Source organism: Ursus arctos, unplaced genomic scaffold (assembly GCF_023065955.2).
Source record: "Ursus arctos isolate Adak ecotype North America unplaced genomic scaffold, UrsArc2.0 scaffold_39, whole genome shotgun sequence".
NCBI lineage: Eukaryota > Metazoa > Chordata > Mammalia > Carnivora > Ursidae > Ursus > Ursus arctos.
This window is the reverse complement of record NW_026623055.1, coordinates 494,093-516,053: the sequence shown is the minus strand read 5'-3', so window position 1 is coordinate 516,053 and position 21,961 is coordinate 494,093. Positions and strand designations below refer to the sequence as shown.

Genomic DNA, 21,961 nt, shown 5'->3' with positions numbered 1-21,961 from the left:
CAAATCCAAATGGATGAAAGACCTCTATGTGAGACAGGAATCCATCAAAATCCTAGAGGAGAGCATAGGCAGCAACCTCTATGACATCAGCCACAGCAACCTTTTTCATGACACGTCTCCGAAGGCAAGAGAAACAAAAGATAAAATGAACTTATGGGACTTCATCAAGATAAAAAGCTTCTGCACAGCCAAGGAAACAGTCAGAAAAACTAAGAGGCAGCCCACGGAATGGGAGACTATATCTGCAAATGACACTACAGATAAAGGACTGGTATCCAAGATCTACAAAGAACTTCTTAAACTCAATACACGAGAAACAAATAAATCAAAAAATGGGCAGAAGATATGAACAGACACTTTTCCAATGAAGACATACAAATGGCTGAGAGACACATGAAAAAATGTTCAAAATCATTAGCCATCAGGGAAATTCAAATCAAAACCACAGTGAGATACCACCCTATGCCAGTTAGAATGGCAAAAATGGACAAGCAGGAAACAACAAATGTTGGAGAGGATGTGGAGAAAGGGGATCCCTCTTACATTGTTGGTGGGAATGCAAGTTGGTACAGCCACTCTGGAAAACAGTGTGGAGGTCCCTTAAAAAGTTAAAAATTGAGCTACCCTATGACCCAGCCATTGCACTACTGAGTGTTTAACCCCAAAGATACAGATGTAGTGAAAAGAAGGGCAATATGCACCCCAATGTTCATAGCAGCACTGTCCACAATAGCTATATCGTGGAAGGAGCCGAGATGCCCTTCAACAGATGACTGGATTGAGAAGTTGTGGTCCATATATACAATGGAATATTACTCAGCTATCAGAAAGAATGAATTCTCAACATTTTCTGCAGCCTGGACGGCACTGGAGGAGATAATGCTAAGTGAAATAAGTCAAGCAGAGAAAGATAATTATCATATGATTTCTCTCATCTATGGAACATAAGAACTAGGATGATCGGTAGGAGAAGGAAGGGATAAAGAAAGGGGGGTAATCAGAAGGGGGAATGATCCACGAGAGACTATGGACTATGAGAAACAAACTGAGGGCCTCAGAGGGGAGGGGGTGGGGGAATGGGATATGTTGGTGATGGGTATTAAGGAGGGCACGTATTGCATGGTGCACTGGGTGTTATACGCAACTAATGAATCATCGAACTTTACATCAGAAACCGGGGATGTACTGTATGGTGACTAACATAATATAATTTAAAAATTAAAAAAAATAAACTCTTGTGCAAAAAACAATGGATTCCAACTATTCTCACATAAATGTTCTTGTGTTGTCATTTCCCAAATTTCAGGAGAAAGAGAGAAACTGCATATTTCTAAGATCTCAGATCTCATGAAATTCTCATTAAAGCCCAGGATGGCACCAGGGGGCATGGAGAGGGTTGGGTAGAGAGCCAACTGGGTCTCCTGGGCCACACGTCCTGACCCACAGCACTTCTTGTATTTGTCATCCAGCAATTACGGGGGCCATTTTGCTTCCAGAAACAAAGTAATTCTATTGCATTGGGAGACCAATACGTATAAAAGGAGAGAAGATATGTGACGAACACCTCTCAATTCTAATTTCTCATTAGATGGTAAGAATAACTTTTTCCCCCCTAAATCAGAACCATATATGAGATGTTTTAGGATTACTTTCGGGCAATATGACAGGACAAATTTGAGAATCTAAGTACGTGTCTCTACGTGTGTAAATCTAAAGCTGAATGGGAATGCCACCTCTGATCTGAGCTAGGACCTTGAAGGTTGGGGTGACTTCTTCAATGCATACGATGTCACACAGTCCTGGGGGACACCCTATACTGGAGCTGGCTGAATCACTGCTTTAATCCTACCCTCCACGCCTCCACCTTGTCATCTCCTCTACCCCCTGCAAGCCATCCAGTTACAGACACAGTTCAGTAAGGAAGCCTGCCCGCTGCACCAGACACCCCAGCCCCCTTTTCTAGCCAGTTTGCCACCTCTGGCTCCTTCCTTTGAGAAAGTCCAGAGCTCTCACTGGCTACACTGGAATGCTTATCAGATGCAAAAATCACACGACAGGTTGCAAATAAAAGTTTTCAAAAAGGGTCATTCTTATCTGCCATCCTGCTACAAAGCCCCCACGACAAGGGTGCTCTGCCGTCGAGTCGGGGTGGGGGCGAGCAGGTGCACACTGCCCAGACTTCGGGCAGAGCAGGGCAGGGCCTGTCTATTTTATACCCCGCTTTCTGCATCACCTTCCTTTCAAAGAGAGGACTGTGAGAAAGAAAAATGTCTCAAGAGCACTGCGCCAGGCAATGAAACCTTTCAAATTCCGTTACTGTTGGGTATACACACACACACACACACACACGCTCTTTTGGCACAACTGTAAGAAAAATGACTTTCTGAGAAATCTAACACATATATTTTCCTTTGACGCATGCTTAATCGAATGACCACATAACAATATTTTAAAGATACCTATATAGCCCAAACAAGAGAAAATTACTATTCATTTTACCGTCTCACATAAGCAATACCGTTATCCAAGGAATTAGGAAAGCAGCCATAAATACTGCAGATGTGAAGCAAACCACGTTTCTTCCTATCATAGAATAAATATTCAGAAGTGATCTATGTTATTTACAATGTGCATTCTCTTCTCACTTGAGCCATGGGATGTGCATCTTAAGAGTGAACTGAATTCTGTTCTACTATTCCCACGGAAGCAGTTACTTACCATAAATATTTCTCTCTGCTCATGTCATTTCTATTCTGTTATCTGCTTAATTGTTAATTTAGGAATACATGTAGGAAAAAGTACTATCAATATTTCTTAAAGGTAGGCTATCTTCCTGATTACCAACCTCACCAATACATTCATAAAAGCATTTCTTAGCCATTCTATTGTCTTCAGCATTTTTAAACCAATGTTAATATTTTGGTATGAAGGAAAGCATTTCTCTTAGGCAGGGGGCTAGATTCTGAAGTCAAAGATAAAATAATAATTAACATTGCTTCTCAAGCAATCTCATTAAAAATGGTTCTCTCTTTCACCATTTAAAATATTTCAAGAAGGATTTACTTACCTGGGAATATTCAAAGTCGGTGATAGGAGCTATACTCTTGATATAGTCTGATCGAAATTGGTTTTCTGGGTTGGCCAGTGGAACTGGAGGTATGATAGTACTCATCGCTGAAACAATTGTCTAAAATGGAATGAAGAAAAAATATGTGGATAAATACAACATTTAGGCTCCTCATAGGACAACTAGATATATATACTTTCTGTCTATACAGTTTTAGAGAGCAGAGTATTTAACCTTTCTACTAACCCAACATTTAAAAAAAAAAATCCTTACCACAATAGCATCTTTAACATTTTTCCTGATGTCCAGAATTTTCTGTTTCTTTTCCCTATATTAAAAGAGAATTATTATTAATTTAATTTACCTTTAGCACTGACTTGAATCAGTTGAGTGGGATTTTAAACTTCCAGCGGCAGCATGGGGCTAGACTGGTTTTCCTAGAGGTCAACACCAACCCCCAAGACAACAGCTGTGAAGTTTTTAACTGGGAGAGGAAAATGTACCTTTTTTCCCTAATCTGTATATGAAGCAAACTTGAATGCACACATTACAATGTGTGGTTTTAAACAACTACACAAGTTACACAAAGCATGGCAAGGTTGTTATGAATAATATTGCATATAAAAACTATACAGCTAAACTTGTAATTATATTTTATTTGAATTATCCATACGTTGATAGTTCTGAATTGAAATAGAGGCAGACCAAGGATATAGAGAAAAGTATATACTGACATATTGGTTAAGTCTGCTAAGTGCAGTACGGATAACACAGACCCATACCGCAAGAATACCTAATAAATCATATTTTGTTAAGGAAGTTATGCTATCTTTTCATCTGGACGCTACCAAAAGAAGGATTTGCCTAAATATACCAGATTCAACAACAGGCTTCTACCCCCCGCCCCAAAGGTCTACTCAATGATCAGATTAACTCTTCAGAGAAAGCACGTTTGGAAATGCTGAAGAGACGTGAAATGCAGTTTGGGAGCTTGCATGCAGTTTGGAAGCAAAAGCGAAATTGATCACTCCTTACTCAGGATTAAATCCATTGACATGCAGGATCCTCATTTGTTTGACAATAGTACTCTTCCCAGACTCGCCAGCCCCTGCAAACACAGAAAAAGAATGCTGTACTCCGTGGCCCAATACCGTTGCCATCTCTCCTGCCAACCCAGACAGTAATTACTCTACTCCAGCGTGGGCATTTTCCAGTACACGCCAGCTGGCGACTGGAGGAGCGGGTCCCGGTGGCTGGCGGCGGTGAGGGCGGCCCCCGCCCGGTCCTGCCCGCCCGGCCCCCGCGCTCGCCGCGCTCCGGGCTGTGCGCTCCGCTCCGGCCGGGAGCCGCCGCGCGCCCTCCGGCCTTACCCAGTAGCAGCAGGCGGTGAGTCGCTTTGTAAGCCAGACGCTCCTTCTGCAACTGCTTCTCGATCTTCTTGTTGGCCTCGCGTCGTTCTTTTTCATCGGCGCCCTGGTCTTCTGCCGTCTTGCTGTTGCCCAAACACCCCATGCCTGCCCGCTTGGATGGACTTCAGGCAGAGTTAGGTATTTGCACAAAAAGCAATAGAGAGTTGTAGATGTGTGTGGATCCTGCGACGGCTTCTTTTCCTTGCCGCTGAAAGAGATGCTCTGGTCTCTCGGTGTTTGCCGATCAGAACAGGCGTTCCTTCTCCCTCCCTCTGCCCACCGCAAACTCCCAACTAAAAAGGATGCGAGAAAGTCGCGCGGAGCCAAAGAAATGCTTTTTAAAAATACAGGTTTAGAATTTTCTGCTGGACAAACCGCACAGAATGAAGGGAGACGGGGGCCGAGAGCACCGGGCTCTGCTGGAGCCAGCCAGGGTGGCGCTGCGCCCGGAGCTCGCCCCTGGTCGCCGCGCCCGCACCGCCCGCGCCACACTTGGACCCACTCAGCCCCGCCCCCGCCTGCGCGGCCTGGGAAGCGCCCTGCGGGAGCGCGAGGATGTCCGGGCCCTGCCGGCTGCTGGCCGACAGCGGCGTGGCGGGACGGAGCGCGCCGCCCGGTCCCCTCAAGGCGACCGTGGGCACCTGCCGGCCCGCTCGCGCCCCGCGCTGCCTCCGCCGTCGGACGCGCGCCCCCTCCCGGTTCCTAGCGACCCCCGGGCCTCCGCGCGGCCGGGAAGGGAGCTGGCCTGCTCGCGGGGATCTCGCTGGGCCACTAGCGCTGTCAGTGCTGGAGGGGTCGGGAGCTGACCTCTACGAGCCCGGCCGCGTGCCTCTCTCGCACCCCGAGCCCGGGAGACTGGGTCTGGGCGTGCGCTCCCCGCCGATGCCTCGGACGCCTCCCTGCTCCCAGGCAGGCGAGGACTCGCGCAGGATCATGCATATTCTATCAGGGAGGAGGATCTGTAAGAGGCTCACCAGTCACACCGCCTTTGTTCCGTTCATTTTCTAGACTATTCCAGCGCACCCACGCCGCCGCCTCCCTTAGCCTCTTGTCTTTATCTCCAGCCCCCGTTTCTCCTTCGCAGTTCTCTGAACAGCTCTACTACTTTCCTAGGAGACACTATGGCCTCGAACTTTGTCATTGTAGCCGTGGAACCGAAGAGGATAGAGACCCGTCTGCGTTCTCATTCACGGTGCTGAGTGCGAGTTCCCTCGTTACTGCTACCACCAGCCCACAGAGACAGTCGGTCTGCAGCAGCTTTGCACTCGCATTCTAGGACTTGCAGGAAGGACGGCGTAAGAGGCGACCCGGCTGAGAAGCCCCGGACTGAGATCACTTCCCCGTGCGGTGCTGTTATGGCACGGTGATGGTCTCCAGGCTCTGGGGGCCCGCCGCCTTGCGCACTGATTCTTTTAGGTGGCCTTGTTCATTTGTCTTCAAGTGCCCCAGTTTCCTCTAAACCCACATTTCTCTCGCATTCAGCAAGGCCTGATCTTCTTTGTAGAGATCAAACAGCACCTGGCGGGGCTCCCCGCGCTCTGCTGCCCCATTACCTCTGTAGGTCGCACGCACCCCGGGGGCACAGCAGGCCCCACTTGTCAGTGTATCTCATTCAAACCCAACAGCACCTCCTAACATCTCAGACTCCTTGTTAGTGCCACCATTTTTTTCTCCTGCCCCCCCCTCCCGCCCCCAGCAGCCTAGAGTTAAAAAGGGAATCTGATTCTGACCTGTCCTTCCTCACCTCCTCTTCACACCTCAGCTCCCGGCAGCCTGGCTTTGGCCCACCTCCCTGCACTGAGAATATTCTCATTAGGGTCATCAGTGGCCTCCCAGGCACTAAACTTCATCCATGAACTTTGGTCTTTACTTTCTTTGACCTCTCCGTGGAGCTGGCACTGGCCCTCCTTGGCGACTGTCTTGTTCTTTGGCTTGCATTGCATGGTGGTTTTCATGGCCTGCTCACCCTCTGGCTGGTAGAGGTGCCCAGGACCCCACCCACCCTTTCTCCCCTCGCACACATTCCTGGTAGGGCTGACTGTATCCTCCATAGTCTGTGCACGCAGCTCTGACTACGGCCACATCCCATCTCCAGCCCCGCTCACCCTCTTGTCCCCTGCCACTCCCAAGCATATCTTCACTTCCATCTCCCTGAAGTAGATCCTCCGTTCTACCTGCCAAGGGCTGAGCTCATCCCCTACGCTTACCCCCACACCTCCAGCCCTTTCCTTTCTCTTCTCTCTCTGTGATAAGGGTCCCCAATTTTCCAAACCAGAACATGGGACTCATTCCTGACTCCGTCTCCTTCCTGCAAACCCAAACACTTACTGTGTCCCATGGAGTCTGTTTCCGAGCTACCAAATATCTCTTTCACGCTGTCTTCCACTACCATGGTCTTAGATCACTAATCTAATGTGGATTTCGGCAATGACCTTCTGCTCACTTAATCTAGAACCCCATGTCGCCACAGGGACAATACACATTTGCCGTGTCTGTCCCCACCACCTACAAGGCCTCCACCACGCTCCTTCAAGACCGGGTTGGTGTAAACTCTGTGGCCTCAGGTCTCAAGTGGCTCCCCTTCCCAGCCCTGCCCTGCCCCTCCTTCCAGCCGCGTGGACTTCACGAACGCCCTGGCTCGTCCGCTGGGTTCACATGCTGCTTCTGTCCGGAATACCTGGGATATCTTCTTCACTTGGCCATCTCCTAATTATCCTTCTAGCCTCACTACCCCCTCCACATTCAGTGTTAGGCCCCCTTCCCCATGCTCTATTGTCTCACCAGCTCCTTGCACCGTACCGGTGTATTTACAGCTTTTTCCAAAGTCGGCTAGACCTTGGCCTCCATGAGAGCCGAGCCTGAGTCTGTCTTTTACACCCACTGCACCTGCGTCTAGTCCAGTGCCTGGCTGGGAGGAGCTGCCCCATGGATCTTTGTTGAATGGGTCACTGAATTCCTGAAAGCCAAAAGATAACCCCTGCTCAAAAGATGGGGTCTCATGAAAGGAGTTTTGTCATCAGATTTTAAGTTCAGGAAGCACTTGCCCAATTTGGTGCTGCACTGAAAATATCAATACTTTCTAAAAAACAAGAGCAGTCAATTATTCTTCTTGACATAGGCAGAAGCAAACATACAGTGCCATACTATACTCGGAGCTAGGTTCAAGGTTCTAGTTTTGTGGAAGGGGACTATTTATCACTGTTGCCAGGCCTTACACTTTGACCTCACACAAATGTTCACACATGGTAATATCAACCTGGCATGTACTGTGGGTAATGGGGGCAGTCAGGAGGCAAGAAAAGATATATAAAAATTGCATAGTATAGTGGGATGTTCATAAGGATTTGTCAGTTTTCTTAATGCCAAGATTTTTTTCCCCAAAGATTTTATTTATTTGAGAGAGTGAGAGAGAGACAGAGACAGAGATAGTGAGAGACAGCAACCGGTGGGGAGGAGAGGGAGAAGCAGGCTCCCCACGGAGCAGGGAGTCCGATGTGGGACTCAATCCCAGGGTCCTGGGATCATGACCTGAGCCAAAGGCAGATGCTTAACCAATGGAACCAGCTACCCAGGTGTCCCTAAGGCCAAGATTTTTATAAACAGTTGGAAGAAAAAGTTTCAAAACAAATCCCATGAAAACTTATAAAGGGAGAATAAAGTTAGAACCCCAAGGCTACACTTTTAAGGAAGCCCGATAATTCAGTTACCCTAAAAATACAGCAGAAAGTTCCCACTTGTTCAGATCTAGGAATTAGGGGTGTCAAAAAACAAGACAATTGTTAATTATTATCAAGTTGCTTATGCTAAGCCCCCCACCACCAAACTGAGAATCAATTACAGTTTTGACTTTCCTAGAAATGAAATCTTAAACCTGTCAGTCTGGCATCACCTGACGAGCACAAGTTAGGTGATCTGCTTCATACACCCCTGTCATCCCCTAAGGAAAAGTAACCTTGCAATAACTAATCCGCTTTTGAACCTAGTATAATTTCCTTGTTTCTGCTCCCTGCTGGTTATGAAAATCTTTCATTCTGTGCAGCTCCTTGGAGCTCCTTTCTTTTAGTTAGATGGGCTGCTGCCTGACTCGAATCACGTTTTGTTCAAATAAACTCCTAACTATTTTAATATGCCTGAGTTTACCATGAAATGGGGTTAAAGATAAGTTTTTGTATTTGGAATGCTAATAAGATTTAGATGATCATATATAATGAATAACACACCCAAGAAGTTAATGTATCAACGCAGTAATAATATATTCAGTGTAAAATAGCTTCTCCTAGTTGTTCATTGATTGCTGGCCCTGTGCTAGTCCTTCCCATGGGATAATTTCTGTAGCATTTGCAATAACCCTAAAAGGAACTATTTTTTTTAAATTTTATTTATTCATTCGACAGAGGTAGAGACAGCCAGCGAGAGAGGGAACACAAGCAGGGGGAGTGGGAGAGGAAGAAGCAGGCTCATAGCGGAAGAGCCCGATGTGGGGCTCGATCCCATAACGCCGGGATCACGCCCTGAGCCAAGGCAAACGCTTAACCGCTGTTCCACCCAGGCGCCCCAGCCTAAAAGGAACTATTGTCGACATTTACTTTGCAGTAGCTTTGAGGGCTGAGTAAGGGATGTATCTGGGCTATAAACCCTTGTATCCTGGCTGTAATAGCCGCAATAAAGGACCTACAGTGTGTTCCGCGACACGCTGCCAAACATTCTAAAACAGAAAAGTAACGTCCGTATACAGTGATGCAACATTTTTTATGAGAAATGCAAAGCCAGTTTTACCCAGTCTGTTATCAGGTAGGAAATCAAGACACCTTCTCCAGCCGCCCCCCCCCCCCGCCCCGCCCCCCTTTAATCCGATCATCTGGCTTTTTCCTAGTCTGGTCTGGGAAATTAATCCTCATTCGTGTTTGAAACCATGGGATCAGAATCCCAGATCCCAGCTGGCTCACCTGCAGTGGCGGGAGCGGAGCTTTTGGGGCACACCAAGAACAGCCTGGAGCCGCAGGCAGTGCAGGGCTCTGTTGCCAGGCAACGGCTGTGCGGCAGCATCGCCCTCACCCAGCGGCGCACACCCACCTGCGGAGAGCAAGGGCCGCCCTGCAGCTAGCTGCCTGCCCGCACGGGGGGCGGCGGCCGGCCAGGGGTGCGCCTGTGCCTGCCCAAGAGGGGAGGGGAGGCCATTGAGGAGAATGGGGAAGGCACAGAGTTTGGGGCAAAAGGACAAAGGTCACACGAAGTGGTGTCTTCCTCAGTCTGGTCGATATTGAAGACAAGGGTGTCTCAAGCGGTAGTGCATTTGGAAGTGTGATTATTTAAATTTCGTTTACAGTTAGTTTTGTGAATTTTCAATCATGATTTTAAGATTTGATTTTGTTTCAGACCCTCTGATTGAAGTTGGCACATGTTGGGGAAAAAACTACACCTGTTCTCTGGGGAGTTGGACTCAAGTCGGCGACAGCCATACGAACAGCATTTGTTTCTCCCTACAAGGAGGCTCCCTGTAGAAGTTCAATTAACAGTGAAGATGAAACATTCAAGGAACCTGTTTCGGTGTATGACAGGCCTCAATCATTATTTAAGAAAGGTATTAACTGGTTTTGTGGTGGCATTTTATACTTTCGAGGTGACTAAAGGTTAAAACGGCACTAAGATTTTCAGAACAGATATATCCAAAGTTTTAGAAGAAAAGGAACAAAATAGTCCAGGAAAGGTAACTAGGTCCTAATTCAATGCGAGAACTACCGGCTGCAGCCAGTTTTGCAAACCTGAAGCTTCCAGAACGGCCATTGGCCCCCCGGGAGGGCGTTCACGCAGCCCTCGTGCTGCTCCGCGCCGCGTTAGACGACTTGTTATGGGTCTCTCCCTTTTCTTTCTTAGTGACTTGGTGGAAACAACCTGTGCAAGATATTTTCCCTTCTTGGCAGTGGAACTCACTCCATGACCCAGTTACCATACACTTTAAAAATACTGGGGTAAAACGTCTTACATTTTTTATAGAAAATCCGGGGAACTTATTCCATTTACCCTCTCTGTACATAATACTCTGCAATCAAATACTTTAGAATTCATTGAAATGATTTGTCTTTTCTCCCCCTTACTCCTACAGCCAGGGTAATATTAAGTAGCTTTTGGAAGGGCCATCCATAAAAGGTAGTGATGCAGTCTTTATTTATTTTTTTAAGATTTCATTTATTCATTTGAGAGAGAGAGACAGCCAGCGAGAGAGGGAACACAAGCAGGCGGAGTGGAAGAGGAAGAAGCAGTCTCCCAGCGGAGGAGCCCGATGCGGGGCTCGATCCCAGAACACTGGGATCACGCCCTGAGCCAAAGGCAGACGCTTAACGACTGAGCCATCCAGGCGCCCCAAGTGATACAGTCTTTTTAACTGACAACTTGAAAAACCAAAGCAGCAGATCAATAGGAAAGGGATGTTAACCATCTTTGACTCTGCCCTGTGTCCAGAAACCCAGGACTGAAATATCCTTATTGGAATCCACAACTCAGTGCCACAGACAGGAGTTTCATTATAGTAGAAAAACACCAGTTGAGAGACTACCGAATAAGCTAAAAGGAAACAACAAAAATCCCAATAAGCAGAATGGGAAATCTGCAAACAGAATGAAACGATTATGGTTTTGCAGTTCAAAACAGCAGTGAAAGCCACCAAATGGGGTTCAGGTTACGAGGCAGAGGCATCAGAAGGGCAGTCTGTGGACTGTGAGTGTACTGTGAGGGAAACCACACATCCGAGTGGAAGCCAATACACGTTTTCCAAACAAATCCAGGAAGGGGCTCAAGGACTGGAGGAGAAGAGAAAAGTAGCCTTCAAACCATGAAGACTAGCACCCCTAGCTATTTAATCCCTATCTTCAACCTCAAATAGCCTAACAAAATAGGGGACTATATCTGATTTTCAGACACCCGTTGTTTAATTCAGAGATTCGAATACTGATGTAACGTTGCAAAGATTGTCTAAACAGTTTCAAAGATATTTCTTTCTTTACTAAGTAACAAACATCAGATATAAAATGTAGAGCTTGCACACAAATCCACCATATGTGAATAAAGTTTAAGTGTTTTTTCTTTCTTTTTGAAAAAGTTTTTATTTTAATTCCAGTAGTTAACATACAGTGTTATACTAGTTTCAGGTAGACAATATAGCGATTCAACACTTTCATATATCCCCTGGTGCTCATCATGACAGGTGTGCTCCTTAGTCCCTGGAACCTGTTTCACCCATCCCCCAACACCCGCCCCCCAACATCAGTTTGTTCTCTATAGTTAGGAGTCTGTTTTCCGAATAAAGCTTAAACCATAAGGGATCTTTTGTGATAAAAAATAATTTTAGCACTTAGTTCTAGATGGCATGAGTTTTCTATTCCTCGGATAACTATATTCCCCAATATAATTTTTAAAAAGATTTATTTATTTATTTGACTGAGAGAGAGAGAGAGAACGAGAGCACAAGCAGGGGGAGCAGCAGGCAGAGGGAGAGGGAGGAGGAGGCTCCCCGAGGAGCAGGGAACCCGGCGCGGGGCTTGATCCCAGGACATCAGGATCATGACCTGACCCAAAGGCAGATGCCCAACCGACTGAGCCACCCAGGTGGCCCATATACATATATATATATATAATTTTTTTTTTTTAGGATTCAATCTCATGCAATCTCCAGGGTTATAAGAATGTGTCCAATGATTAAAAGTTCTCTTCAAACCTGTTTTTTATCTGATTTGGAACAAAAAGAGACAAATGATTCGACGTGCATTTTAAATGCTTACTGACATTCTCTCGGTGTCAGTGAGGCGCCCTCGTGCGAAGTCAGGTCTTCAGGAGGCATGGTGACGTGAATCCTAGTTTTAACACACCGATTCGGGTTGGACTGCCTACTTACCTCACAACTGTTCTCATACTTTAAGCAAATCCAGCAACAATATTCTGTAAAGCAAGATAACTAAGAGAATCCAATTTTGTGTCTACACAACATAGATTCAGGGCATTGAACTCGTCTTTATTTCTCCCTATAGGCCATCATCTGGAGAGATGTACCACCGAAAGGGTAAGAAGACTCTGAGGGCAATTTTTTACCTTCTTTTTTTTTTTTTTTTAAGATTTTATTTATTTATTCGACAGAGATAGAGACAGCCAGTGAGAGAGGGAACACAAGCAGGGGGAGTGGGAGAGGAAGAAGCAGGGTCATAGCGGAAGAGCCTGATGTGGGGCTCGATCCCATAACGCCGGGATCACGCCCTGAGCCGAAGGCAGACGCTTAACCGCTGTGCCACCCAGGCGCCCCAATTTTTTACCTTCTTGAGCAGTTGGGGAAATAAGACTAGCATACTTTTGTCATTCAGAGGGCAATGTGTGACCATATGCAGGAACCCAGAGCTGAAAGGTGTGGTAGGGCCCTGGGGGGATGGGAGGGTCCACGGGATTGGCAAAAGTTTCACCAAGGAGGAGGGACCCCAGGAGTGTCTTGAAAAAGGGGATTGGACGGGGTAGGGAGAAGGAGCGCACTTCAGGCAAGGAAGATCTGCGAAAGGAGAGGAAGTAGGTCACATACAGGAGGCAGAGGGACACCCAGCACACGCTGTGTCTCTGAGGGGCGCTGAACCCAGTGAGCCACAGGAAAATATAGATTCTTGGTGTGGCAATTTTTCTTAAGGTAAAAGCTCTCCCACGGTTTGTGTGCTTAGTGGTTAAGAGCATGGGTTGCTGAGCAAGAATGGCTGGCCTCAAATGCCTCTTCTGCTGAGTGATTCTGTTTCTTTCTCTAAATGGGAGAGGACAATGGCATTCACCTCATGGAGCTATGGCGAGAATGATAGGAATCAATTCATCTTATCACAGTGCCTGGCAAATAGCAAGCTCCCAATAAATATAGCAATTATTATCATTAAACTCTAACACATAATCCATTTAAGTTCTCTGCATGAAGCAGTGTGTTGTCCTCGAGGAGCTCCTACTAGAAACAACTAGGCAGGCACGCGAGCAGTGACGTATGGTACAGTCAACACGGATTTGTTGAGGGACTACCTATACTCAGCTGAGCAAAGTACTGGCAACTAGGGGGAACATGAAGGCAATGAGACATGTTGGAAATGGAAAAAAAAAAAGCACAGGTGATGGATGAATGGATAAACAAAATGTGGTCTACGTGTATGATAAAATAGTATTCTGCTTTAAAAAGGAAGGACATTTGGGGTGCCGGGTGACTCAGTCGGTTAGGCGTCTGACTCTTGATTTTGGCTCGGGTCATGATCTCAGGGTCATGAGATCGAGCCCCACATGGGGCTCTGTTCTGATCAAGGAGTCCGCTTGAGGATTCTCCCCCTCTCCCTCTCCCTCTGCACCTCTCCCCCACCCCTGCTTGCATGTACTCTCTCTCTTTAAAAAAATAAATAAATAAATAAATAAAAAGCAAGGACATTCTAAAATAAACATGGATAAACTTTGAGGACATTATGCTAAGTGAAAAAAGCCAGTCACAAAAGGACATTTACTGTATGACCCCACTTCTGTGAGGGACCTCGGGCAGTCAGATTCCTAGAGAGGGAAAGTAGAATGGTGGTGGCCTGGGGCTGGGGAAGGGAGAATGGGGAGTTAGTGTTGAATGGGCACAGACTTTCTGTTTGGGAAGTTGAAAAAGTTCTGCAGGTGGGTGGAGGCAGTGGCCGCACGAAATGGGAATGCCCTTGAAGTTACAGAACTGTACCCTTAAAAATGGTGAATATGGTAAGTTTTATGTTATGTGTATTTTGCCACAAGAAAAACAAGAAAAAATTCACATGTAGAATCTTCATCATGACAATTGTGGGAGTGAGAGATCTTTCTTTATTGTGATTTCAGGATATTTGTTTTGACTTTTCGGATTATAGTTAAGGGACTTCAAGCCCTTTAGAAATATTTGCTGCAATTATAGTTTCTTACCAGCAGGTGGCAATGTAGAGCTGGAAGGATGTTTAATAGTGGTGCATTTATGTTCATTCGTTCACCGTTAAGTATTCTTTTGAAAGCCTACGCACACAAAGCCTTGAGATTTTAAGGATTAATTAGACATTATCTGCCATCTCAAGCAGTTTACTAGTCTAGTAGAGAGGGACAGACATGGAACCAAGTAAATGCGGTAAAGTTCTCTGAATTCTGTAGAGATTACTGCGGGAACCCATAGGGTGTGCGTGGTCAATTATAAAAGGGAAGAAAAAATATCATTTCCTTTCCTGGAGAAATGCATGCTTAACTTGGCTAGTCACCTTTCATCTTAATTTTAAAAACACGCTGGAAGGTGCTTTATGTCTAGCATCTCATCTGATCTTCACAGCAACCTATAGGATCACATTATTAGCCACCTTTTGCAGATAAGGCTGTTGGCCTGAAGGCCCCCCAGGGTCCTGAAAGGGGTGGAGCACCCGTCTGATCGCAAAGCCTGCGCCTTTTCCAGAAGGAACTCTCCAGCCTTTACAGATTGAAAAAAATCACACCATTCTTCTTCCACTAATTCCAAAAGGAAAAAATCAAACAAGCCCACTTCCTTTCTAGCTCACTTAGGCAGATTAATCTGCATATAATGACTGATGAATTAATTAACTCTTTGCCCAGTTGCCTTAGCAACTGGTTTCTTTTAGAATTTGGCTTGGTTACAGAGTTTAAAGCAACAGCATTCCTTTGACAACAGTCAAATTGTATATGAAATTAAATGGAACATAGACACATTTTACCACAGGTGGGAACTATGTAGCTTTCTCAGAAAAGTTGGAATGGCTCTTCCTACAGCTTGCAGGGCTGCTGGCAAAGAACAAGGGAGATAGAACCTAATATTTGTCTATCTTTGCCATTATGTAATTTTTTTACATCTGTCATTAAGTAGGAACGTTTCAACAGATTTAAACTATAAATAAATGAAAGACTGACATTCAAAAGGGGAGTCTTTGCAGATAAATCTCAATCTGATTTAGATGTATTATAGGATTGAACAATTACAGAAATATGTTAATGTTGTTATTGACAGCCAGGATTTTCAGAGAGGAAGAATGATGTACAAATACAGAATGAGGGAAGGCAAGGGAGAGCCTGTGAGGATGACCTGGATTGTAGTGGCCGTTGTGAAATCGTGCTTTCCAAAATATATATGTATATGTTGATGGTATGGGCATGTATGTGTGTACATTTGTATGCTGTGTACACATATATGTATATATACTTGACCTTGAACAATGCAAGGTTAGGGTGTCGACCCCCTGCACAGTCGAAAATCTGCGTTTAACTTTTAACTCTTCAAAAACTTAACTATAGGGGCTCCTGGGTGTCTTAGTTGGTTAAGCGTCTGCCTCCGGCTCAGGTCATGATCTCAGGGTCCTGGGATTGAGCTTCGTATCGGGCTCCCTTCTCAGCGGACAGTCTGCTTCTCCCTCTCCCTCTGGCCCCTCAAATAAATAAATAAAATCTTAAACAAACAAACAAACAGAAAAACCCAAAACTTAACTGCTAGTGGCCTACCGTTGACCAGAAGGCTTATGTTAACATAAACAATTGATTAGATATGTATTTTTGCATGTTATATGTATTCTATACTGTATTCTTATAATAAAGAAGCTAGAGAAAAGAAAATGTTATTAAGAAAATCATAAGGAAGAGAAAATATATTTATAGTATTGTACTGTATTGAAAAAACCCCCCGCATATAGATGGATTTGTGCAGTATGAATTTGAGTTGTTCAAGGGTCAAGGGTACATGCCTACATTTCTTCATTTGGTCTGTTGGAAAGGCCAAGAAGTTAAGTCACTCCAACAGCAGTGAGCCACCTCTTGCCCGGGTCTGACTCTTAGTCTTACTTATCACCACAAGGAACCAGGGCTCCTCGAAGAAATGGGTGATATCAGCCTGGGGGCCAGGGTAGATGCAAGGTAAACCTGGAACATGGTCATGCCAGAAAGTAAGAAAGTGCTTTAAAACTGTTGGTGGAATGTCACTGGGACACAAGAGCCAGACCGAAGGGGCTCTCATTTAGTCAAATCTGGGATGATATGAGCACCCAAATATTTAGGTACAGAAATGAATTCTAAACCACTGAAAAATATAGGAATATTATGTGTCCAATAACAAAGAGATAAGTAAATAAATGGGGGAGAAGGGAGGGATCTTGCTAGCTAGCTGCTAGAGAATGTGAACGTAATCCTGGAACGGGAGAATCAGCATTTGCAAACAGCATAGCGAAGTTTGGGTCAGGCAAGATCCAGACACAGAGGCTCCATCTAGGGGAACTTTTTTTTTTTTTTTTAAGATTTTATTTATTTATCTGACAGAGAGAGAGAGTATGACAGAGAGAGAGAGAGAGAGATCATGAGAGAGAGCAGAAGTGGAGGGGAGGAGCAGAGGGAGAGGGACAAGCAGACTCCCCGCTGAGCAAGGAGCCCAATGCTGGGCTTGATCCCAGGACCCATGAGATCACTACCTGAGCCGAAACCAAGAGTTGGATGGTTAACTGACTGAGCCCTGCAGGCGTCCTCTCTGAATAAAAGGGGAAGGCGCCCCCTTCCACATAAAAAGTTAAGTAAAACAACACCACAGGGATTCTATGCTCCACGAAAGGCTCAAAAGCACATTAAGAACCAAGTGTCCCTAGGACATCTAGTTCTGCAGAGTTCTCTCCAGGCTGTGTGACCTTGTTCAGTCAACAACCTACACAACTGCGATATTTCTGTTCATGTCCTTTAGTGGTACATCGAGTGCCTGGAGTACAGTAATAACATGGTGTTATTGTTGGACAGCTAAGAGCATCTGACCATCCTCGGCCTCTGTGATTATTACAGCTCTTTTAGCTTTGCAGTTGAGTCCCTGAAAATCGCTTGCTGTCCTGCTGCCATCAAGCAGGTCCTCAGCTGCTCCACATGGGACTCACACCACACAATTCCCCGTTTGCCCTGGAAGGAGCTGCTTCTCATTCCCTACAGGGTCACGGGTCTGAGGGGAAAGCACTCTGAGGCTCGGAGGCAGAGAGGCTGGAGACATCATCCAACTGGGCTCTGCCCACAGAGGTCAGACCTTCCAGACATCATCCTGCCCCTCTGGGAGACTGGAATCTGGCCCCCAGAGAGGCATAACTGCCCACGGCAGACATGACAATACAAGTTATGGGCAGTGAAGCCACGGAGGCCAACAGTCAGGGGCACCTTGGTCTGGACGGTGCTCAGGCAGGACCCAAAGCCGCTCAGGAGGAGGCCCCTGGGGGAACAGAGAGACTACCAGTAGCCAAGGTTTGTGGGGGGAGAGGCTGTGTTCAGGCTGAGGACCTGTGACCAGGAAGTGTGCAGCCAGGTAGCTGGAAGAGACAACGGTGGCAGGCTGGGTCTGTGGGAAGTTTCAAATATTCAAATAAGAAACTTAAGTCAGGCCTGTTTCCCTTCCGTGCTGAGGCAGCCCCCAAGCTCACTACCTTATGTGCAGCAGAAAGGATCCTGTGCTGGGTGTTCTCCTGGTGCTGCAGACCCATGTGTCCAGGAGGCTGGCCTCTGCAGACCGCCTCGTCTGGGCTCCCTGCTCCCAGCTCCCGAGGGTGCAGAGGGGACAGACAGAAGGGCGGGGCTAGAGGACCCTGCCAGCCTGTGGTCTGGCTGTGGCTTTTGCCTTCCCCGAAAGCCACGGTTCCTGGCCCAAGGCCCTGAGCTTGGCTCCAACAACTGCTGTGGCCTCTGCCCCTCAGGCCTGGGCTGGTGATGGCCCCCTGCTGTTGCCAGCCCTTGGATGCCACGCCATCCCTTCTTGGTTTCCCGAACCCTCTGCAAACTTTGATAAATAACATCTTCATCAAGCACCCTTAAAGAACTTGGTTTGAATAGGGTATTTGTCTTCTGCCAGGATCCTGACCTGAACGGGGTCCTTCCTCTGAATTGACGTGTCCCTGTGCCAGGCCCATTGTTTGGGAAACAGAGCCACCTTGATTTGAGACTCCACTGCTATGTTGGGCAGGTGTCCCCGTGCAGTGATCTGACGTGGGCCATGCTTTCAGAAGGAAGAAACCCCCCACACTGGAAAGGTGAGGGAAGGGACAGGTGGGGGGTTCAATCTACACGGAACTGGAGGCCCAGCCAGGGTGGCGAAGACAATACACATTACGAGGAAGAGTGAAAGGGAGAAACATTCAGAAAAACGTGCAAGAACCTGGGGGGTCGAGGAGAGGGAGAGAGAAAAAGCGCTCAAGATCCTTAGAATGGACTAGAAGACAGTATATACAATGTGAAGCATTTGCAGTCGTCATTGCAAAGCAGCAAGCTATTCTTCTACGGAAAGGATTAAGATAATGGACAAGCTAATTTCGTAGTCACTACATCAATATTTGGCTACATGTATGTTTTTCAATTTTTAAATTTGAACTTACAAAACGTTGTAAGAATAGCATAAAATTTTTCTGCATACCCTTCACCCAGAGCCTTTCTTGTTATCATGTTGCTGCATGGGCTTAATCATACACTCTATGTTCTCATACTTTATAGGCACACTTTTTCCAGAACTATCTGAGAGTAGGAGGCAGACATTATGTCCTTGTCAGTGCGTATTTCCTACGAACAAGATTCTCTCATTGAACTACAAACATCATTACGGTCCCATTAGCTAAGCTGCAGTCCACATTCAAAGTCTACCAGTAGAAAGGATGATGTCCCTTAGAGCCATCCCCCATCCCTCTTTCAGGAGCTGACCCGCCATCACACAGCATGTGGTTGTCATGTTTATCTTTTTCAGTACATCTGGGAAACATCCACCCCGCAGTTCATGCGGGAAAACTATGAAGGATGCTTTTCATGTGCTGAAGGAGGACGTGACCTCCAGCAGCTTCTAAACAGCACGGCAAAATCTGCTCTCTGACCCGGGCCTGTCCCCCAGGGCCTTTTGCAAATAGGGGTTGCAGAATCCTGGCATGAATCTTTTAGGACAAATGCTGTACAAAGGTGTTGTCAAGGGTGCCTGGTGCTTTTTCCAATCCTCATTCAGGAGACTGCCTTTACTCTTACTTACCTTTCAAATTAGTTAAAAATAAAACGAATGCCTCCACATTAGAATTGAAACAGCACACAAGTATCTTTAATAAAAGCAATCTCAGCCCACCCGTGGGAAGAAAATGTAAGGGTTCTGGAGGCACACTGCTGGCCCAGTGCAAGGAGAAGTTTGCGCTTTTGCTCTGTCCTTCCACATTCTCTTTTTACAATTAACTTGTATTCTTTTTTTTGAAAGATTTTATTTATTTATTTTTGCAAGAGAGAGAGAATGAGAGAGAGAGCACAAGCAGGGGGAGCGGCAGCCCGAGGGAGAAGCCGGCACCCCGCTGAGCAGGGACCTGATGTGGGACTCGATCCCAGGACTCTGGGATCATGACCTGAGCTGAAGACTGCCGCTTAACCGACTGAGCCATCCAGGCGCCCTAATTTGTATTCTTTTAAAGCGACCAATGGACGACTGAAATTACTGGAATTATCCGTCGCTTGTAACCACCTCTTCAGTTAGTCTGCCTCCCTTACCAGCACCAGCCGCTAATACTCTCAGTGTCTGCCGACGGTCTCACTGGCCCAGCGCTTTCCTCTCCCTTTGTCTGGAAAGGTTTCCAACAGGATCTTTGTGCATCTATGCAAATCCTCTCCCAACGCTAGGCCCCTGCCAGTGTCTCCTGGCCGAAGGGGACCTTGGTCTTGCGGTGACTCATCTCATGGAAATGCCAGTGGGGTTTTATTTTTTTAATTTTTTTAAATGTTTTTTTATTATATTATGTTAGTCACCATACAGTACATCCCTGGTTTCTGATGTAAAGTTTGATGATTCATTAGTTGTATATAACACCCAGTGCACCATGCAATACGTGCCCTCCTTACTACCCATCACCAGTCTATCCCATTCCCCCACCCCCTCCCCTCTGAAGCCCTCAGTTTGTTCCCCAGAGTCCATAGTCTCTCATGCTTCATTCCCCCTTCTGATTACCCCCCTTTCTTTATCCCTTTCTTCCCCTACCGATCTTCCTACTTCTTATGTTCCATAGATGAGAGAAATAATATGATAATTGTCTTTCTCTGCTTGACTTATTTCACTTAGCATTATCTCCTCCAGTGCCGTCCATGTTGCAGCAAATGTTGAGAACTCGTTCTTTCTGATAGCTGAGTAATATTCCATTGTATATATGGACCACAACTTGCTAATCCAATCATTTGTTGAAGGGCATCTCGGTTCCTTCCACGATTTAGCTATTGCGGACAATGCTGCTATGAACATTGGGGTGCATATGGCCCTCTCTTCACTACGTCTGTATCTTTAGGGTAAATACCCAGTAGTGCAATTTCTGGGTCATAGGGTAGCTCAATTTTTAACTTTTTAAGGGACCTCCACACTGTTTTCCAGAGTGGCTGCACCAACCTGCATTCCCACCAACAATGTAGGAGGGATCCCCTTTCTCCACATCCTCTCCAGCAATTGTTGTTTCTTGCCTTGTTAATTTTTGCCATTCTAACTGGCGGAAGGTGGTATCTTAGTGTGGTTTTGATTTGAATTTCCCTGATGGCTAATGATTTTGAACATTTTTTCATGTGTCTGTTGTCCATTTGTATGTCATCATTGGAAAAGTGTCTGTTCATATCTTCTGCCCATTTTATGATTTATTTGTTTCTCGCATATTGAGTTTGAGAAGTTCTTTGTAGATCTTGGATACCAGTCTTTTATCTGTAGCATCATTTGCAAATATATTCTCCCATTCCATGGGCTGCCTCTTAGTTTTTTTGATTGTTTCCTTGGCTGTGCAGAAGCTTTTTATCTTGATGAAGTCCCACATGTTCATTTTATCTTTTGTTTCTCTTGCCTTTGGAGATGTGTCATGAAAAAGGTTGCTTTGGCCGATGTCGTAGAGGTTGCTGCCTATGTTCTCCTCTAGGATTTTGATGGATTCTTGTCTCACATCGAGGTCTTTCATCCATTTGGAGTTTATCTTTGTGTATGGTGTGAGATAGTGGTCAAGTTTCATTCTTTTGCATGTAGCTGTCCAATCTTCCCAGCACCATTTATTGAAGAGACTGTCTTTTTCCCACCGGATGTTTTTTCCTGCTTTGTCAAAGATTAGTTGCCCAAAGAGCCAAGGGTCCATGTGGGGTTTTAACTCCCTCCCTCATTGCTGTGGTTCGATGAATGCCTGGTTTCTCTACTAGAAGCAGCCCCTCCAAGGGCTGTTTCCTACGGTGCTTGTCAGATCTGTGATGTGACAAGCTGAGTGAGTGAATGAAAGAGAGACTCCAGGGGAGACTCCACTTAGGGATGGGTGTTGTCCCCCTGGGAACCCAAAGCCACCCCAAAGCCATGGGGGGGTTAGGATCCTCGGCTAGCCCATGAGATCCCCATGGTCCCCACAATGCCCGTGAGGATCCCTGCCCAACTGTGTCTAGTTTCGTTCTGTGTGTGCTTGTTGGCACTAAATGGACAGAAAGCTCCTGACACTCAGCTCTCAGTTTTATTCATGTTTCACAA

At 46.1% G+C, this 21,961-nt stretch overlaps 1 protein-coding gene across 2 annotated transcripts in view; it reads right to left on the bottom strand.

Moving 5' to 3' along the window:
* Positions 1-21,961, bottom strand: part of LOC125282341 (guanine nucleotide-binding protein G(olf) subunit alpha-like) — a 54,519-nt gene that overhangs the window by 9,030 nt on the left and 23,528 nt on the right. The window contains exons 1-4 of one of the 2 annotated variants that reach the window (XM_048216938.2): positions 4,438-4,689; positions 4,103-4,175; positions 3,341-3,395; positions 3,068-3,187 (exon numbers count right to left, since the gene is read on the bottom strand). In XM_048216938.2, the coding sequence (XP_048072895.1) occupies positions 3,068-3,187; positions 3,341-3,395; positions 4,103-4,175; positions 4,438-4,579 (390 nt within the window). In that variant the 5' untranslated portion in view covers positions 4,580-4,689. Of the gene's footprint in view, positions 1-3,067; positions 3,188-3,340; positions 3,396-4,102; positions 4,176-4,437; positions 4,690-21,961 lie in introns of those variants that run through there. The other variant, XM_048216939.2, reaches the window with a different exon arrangement.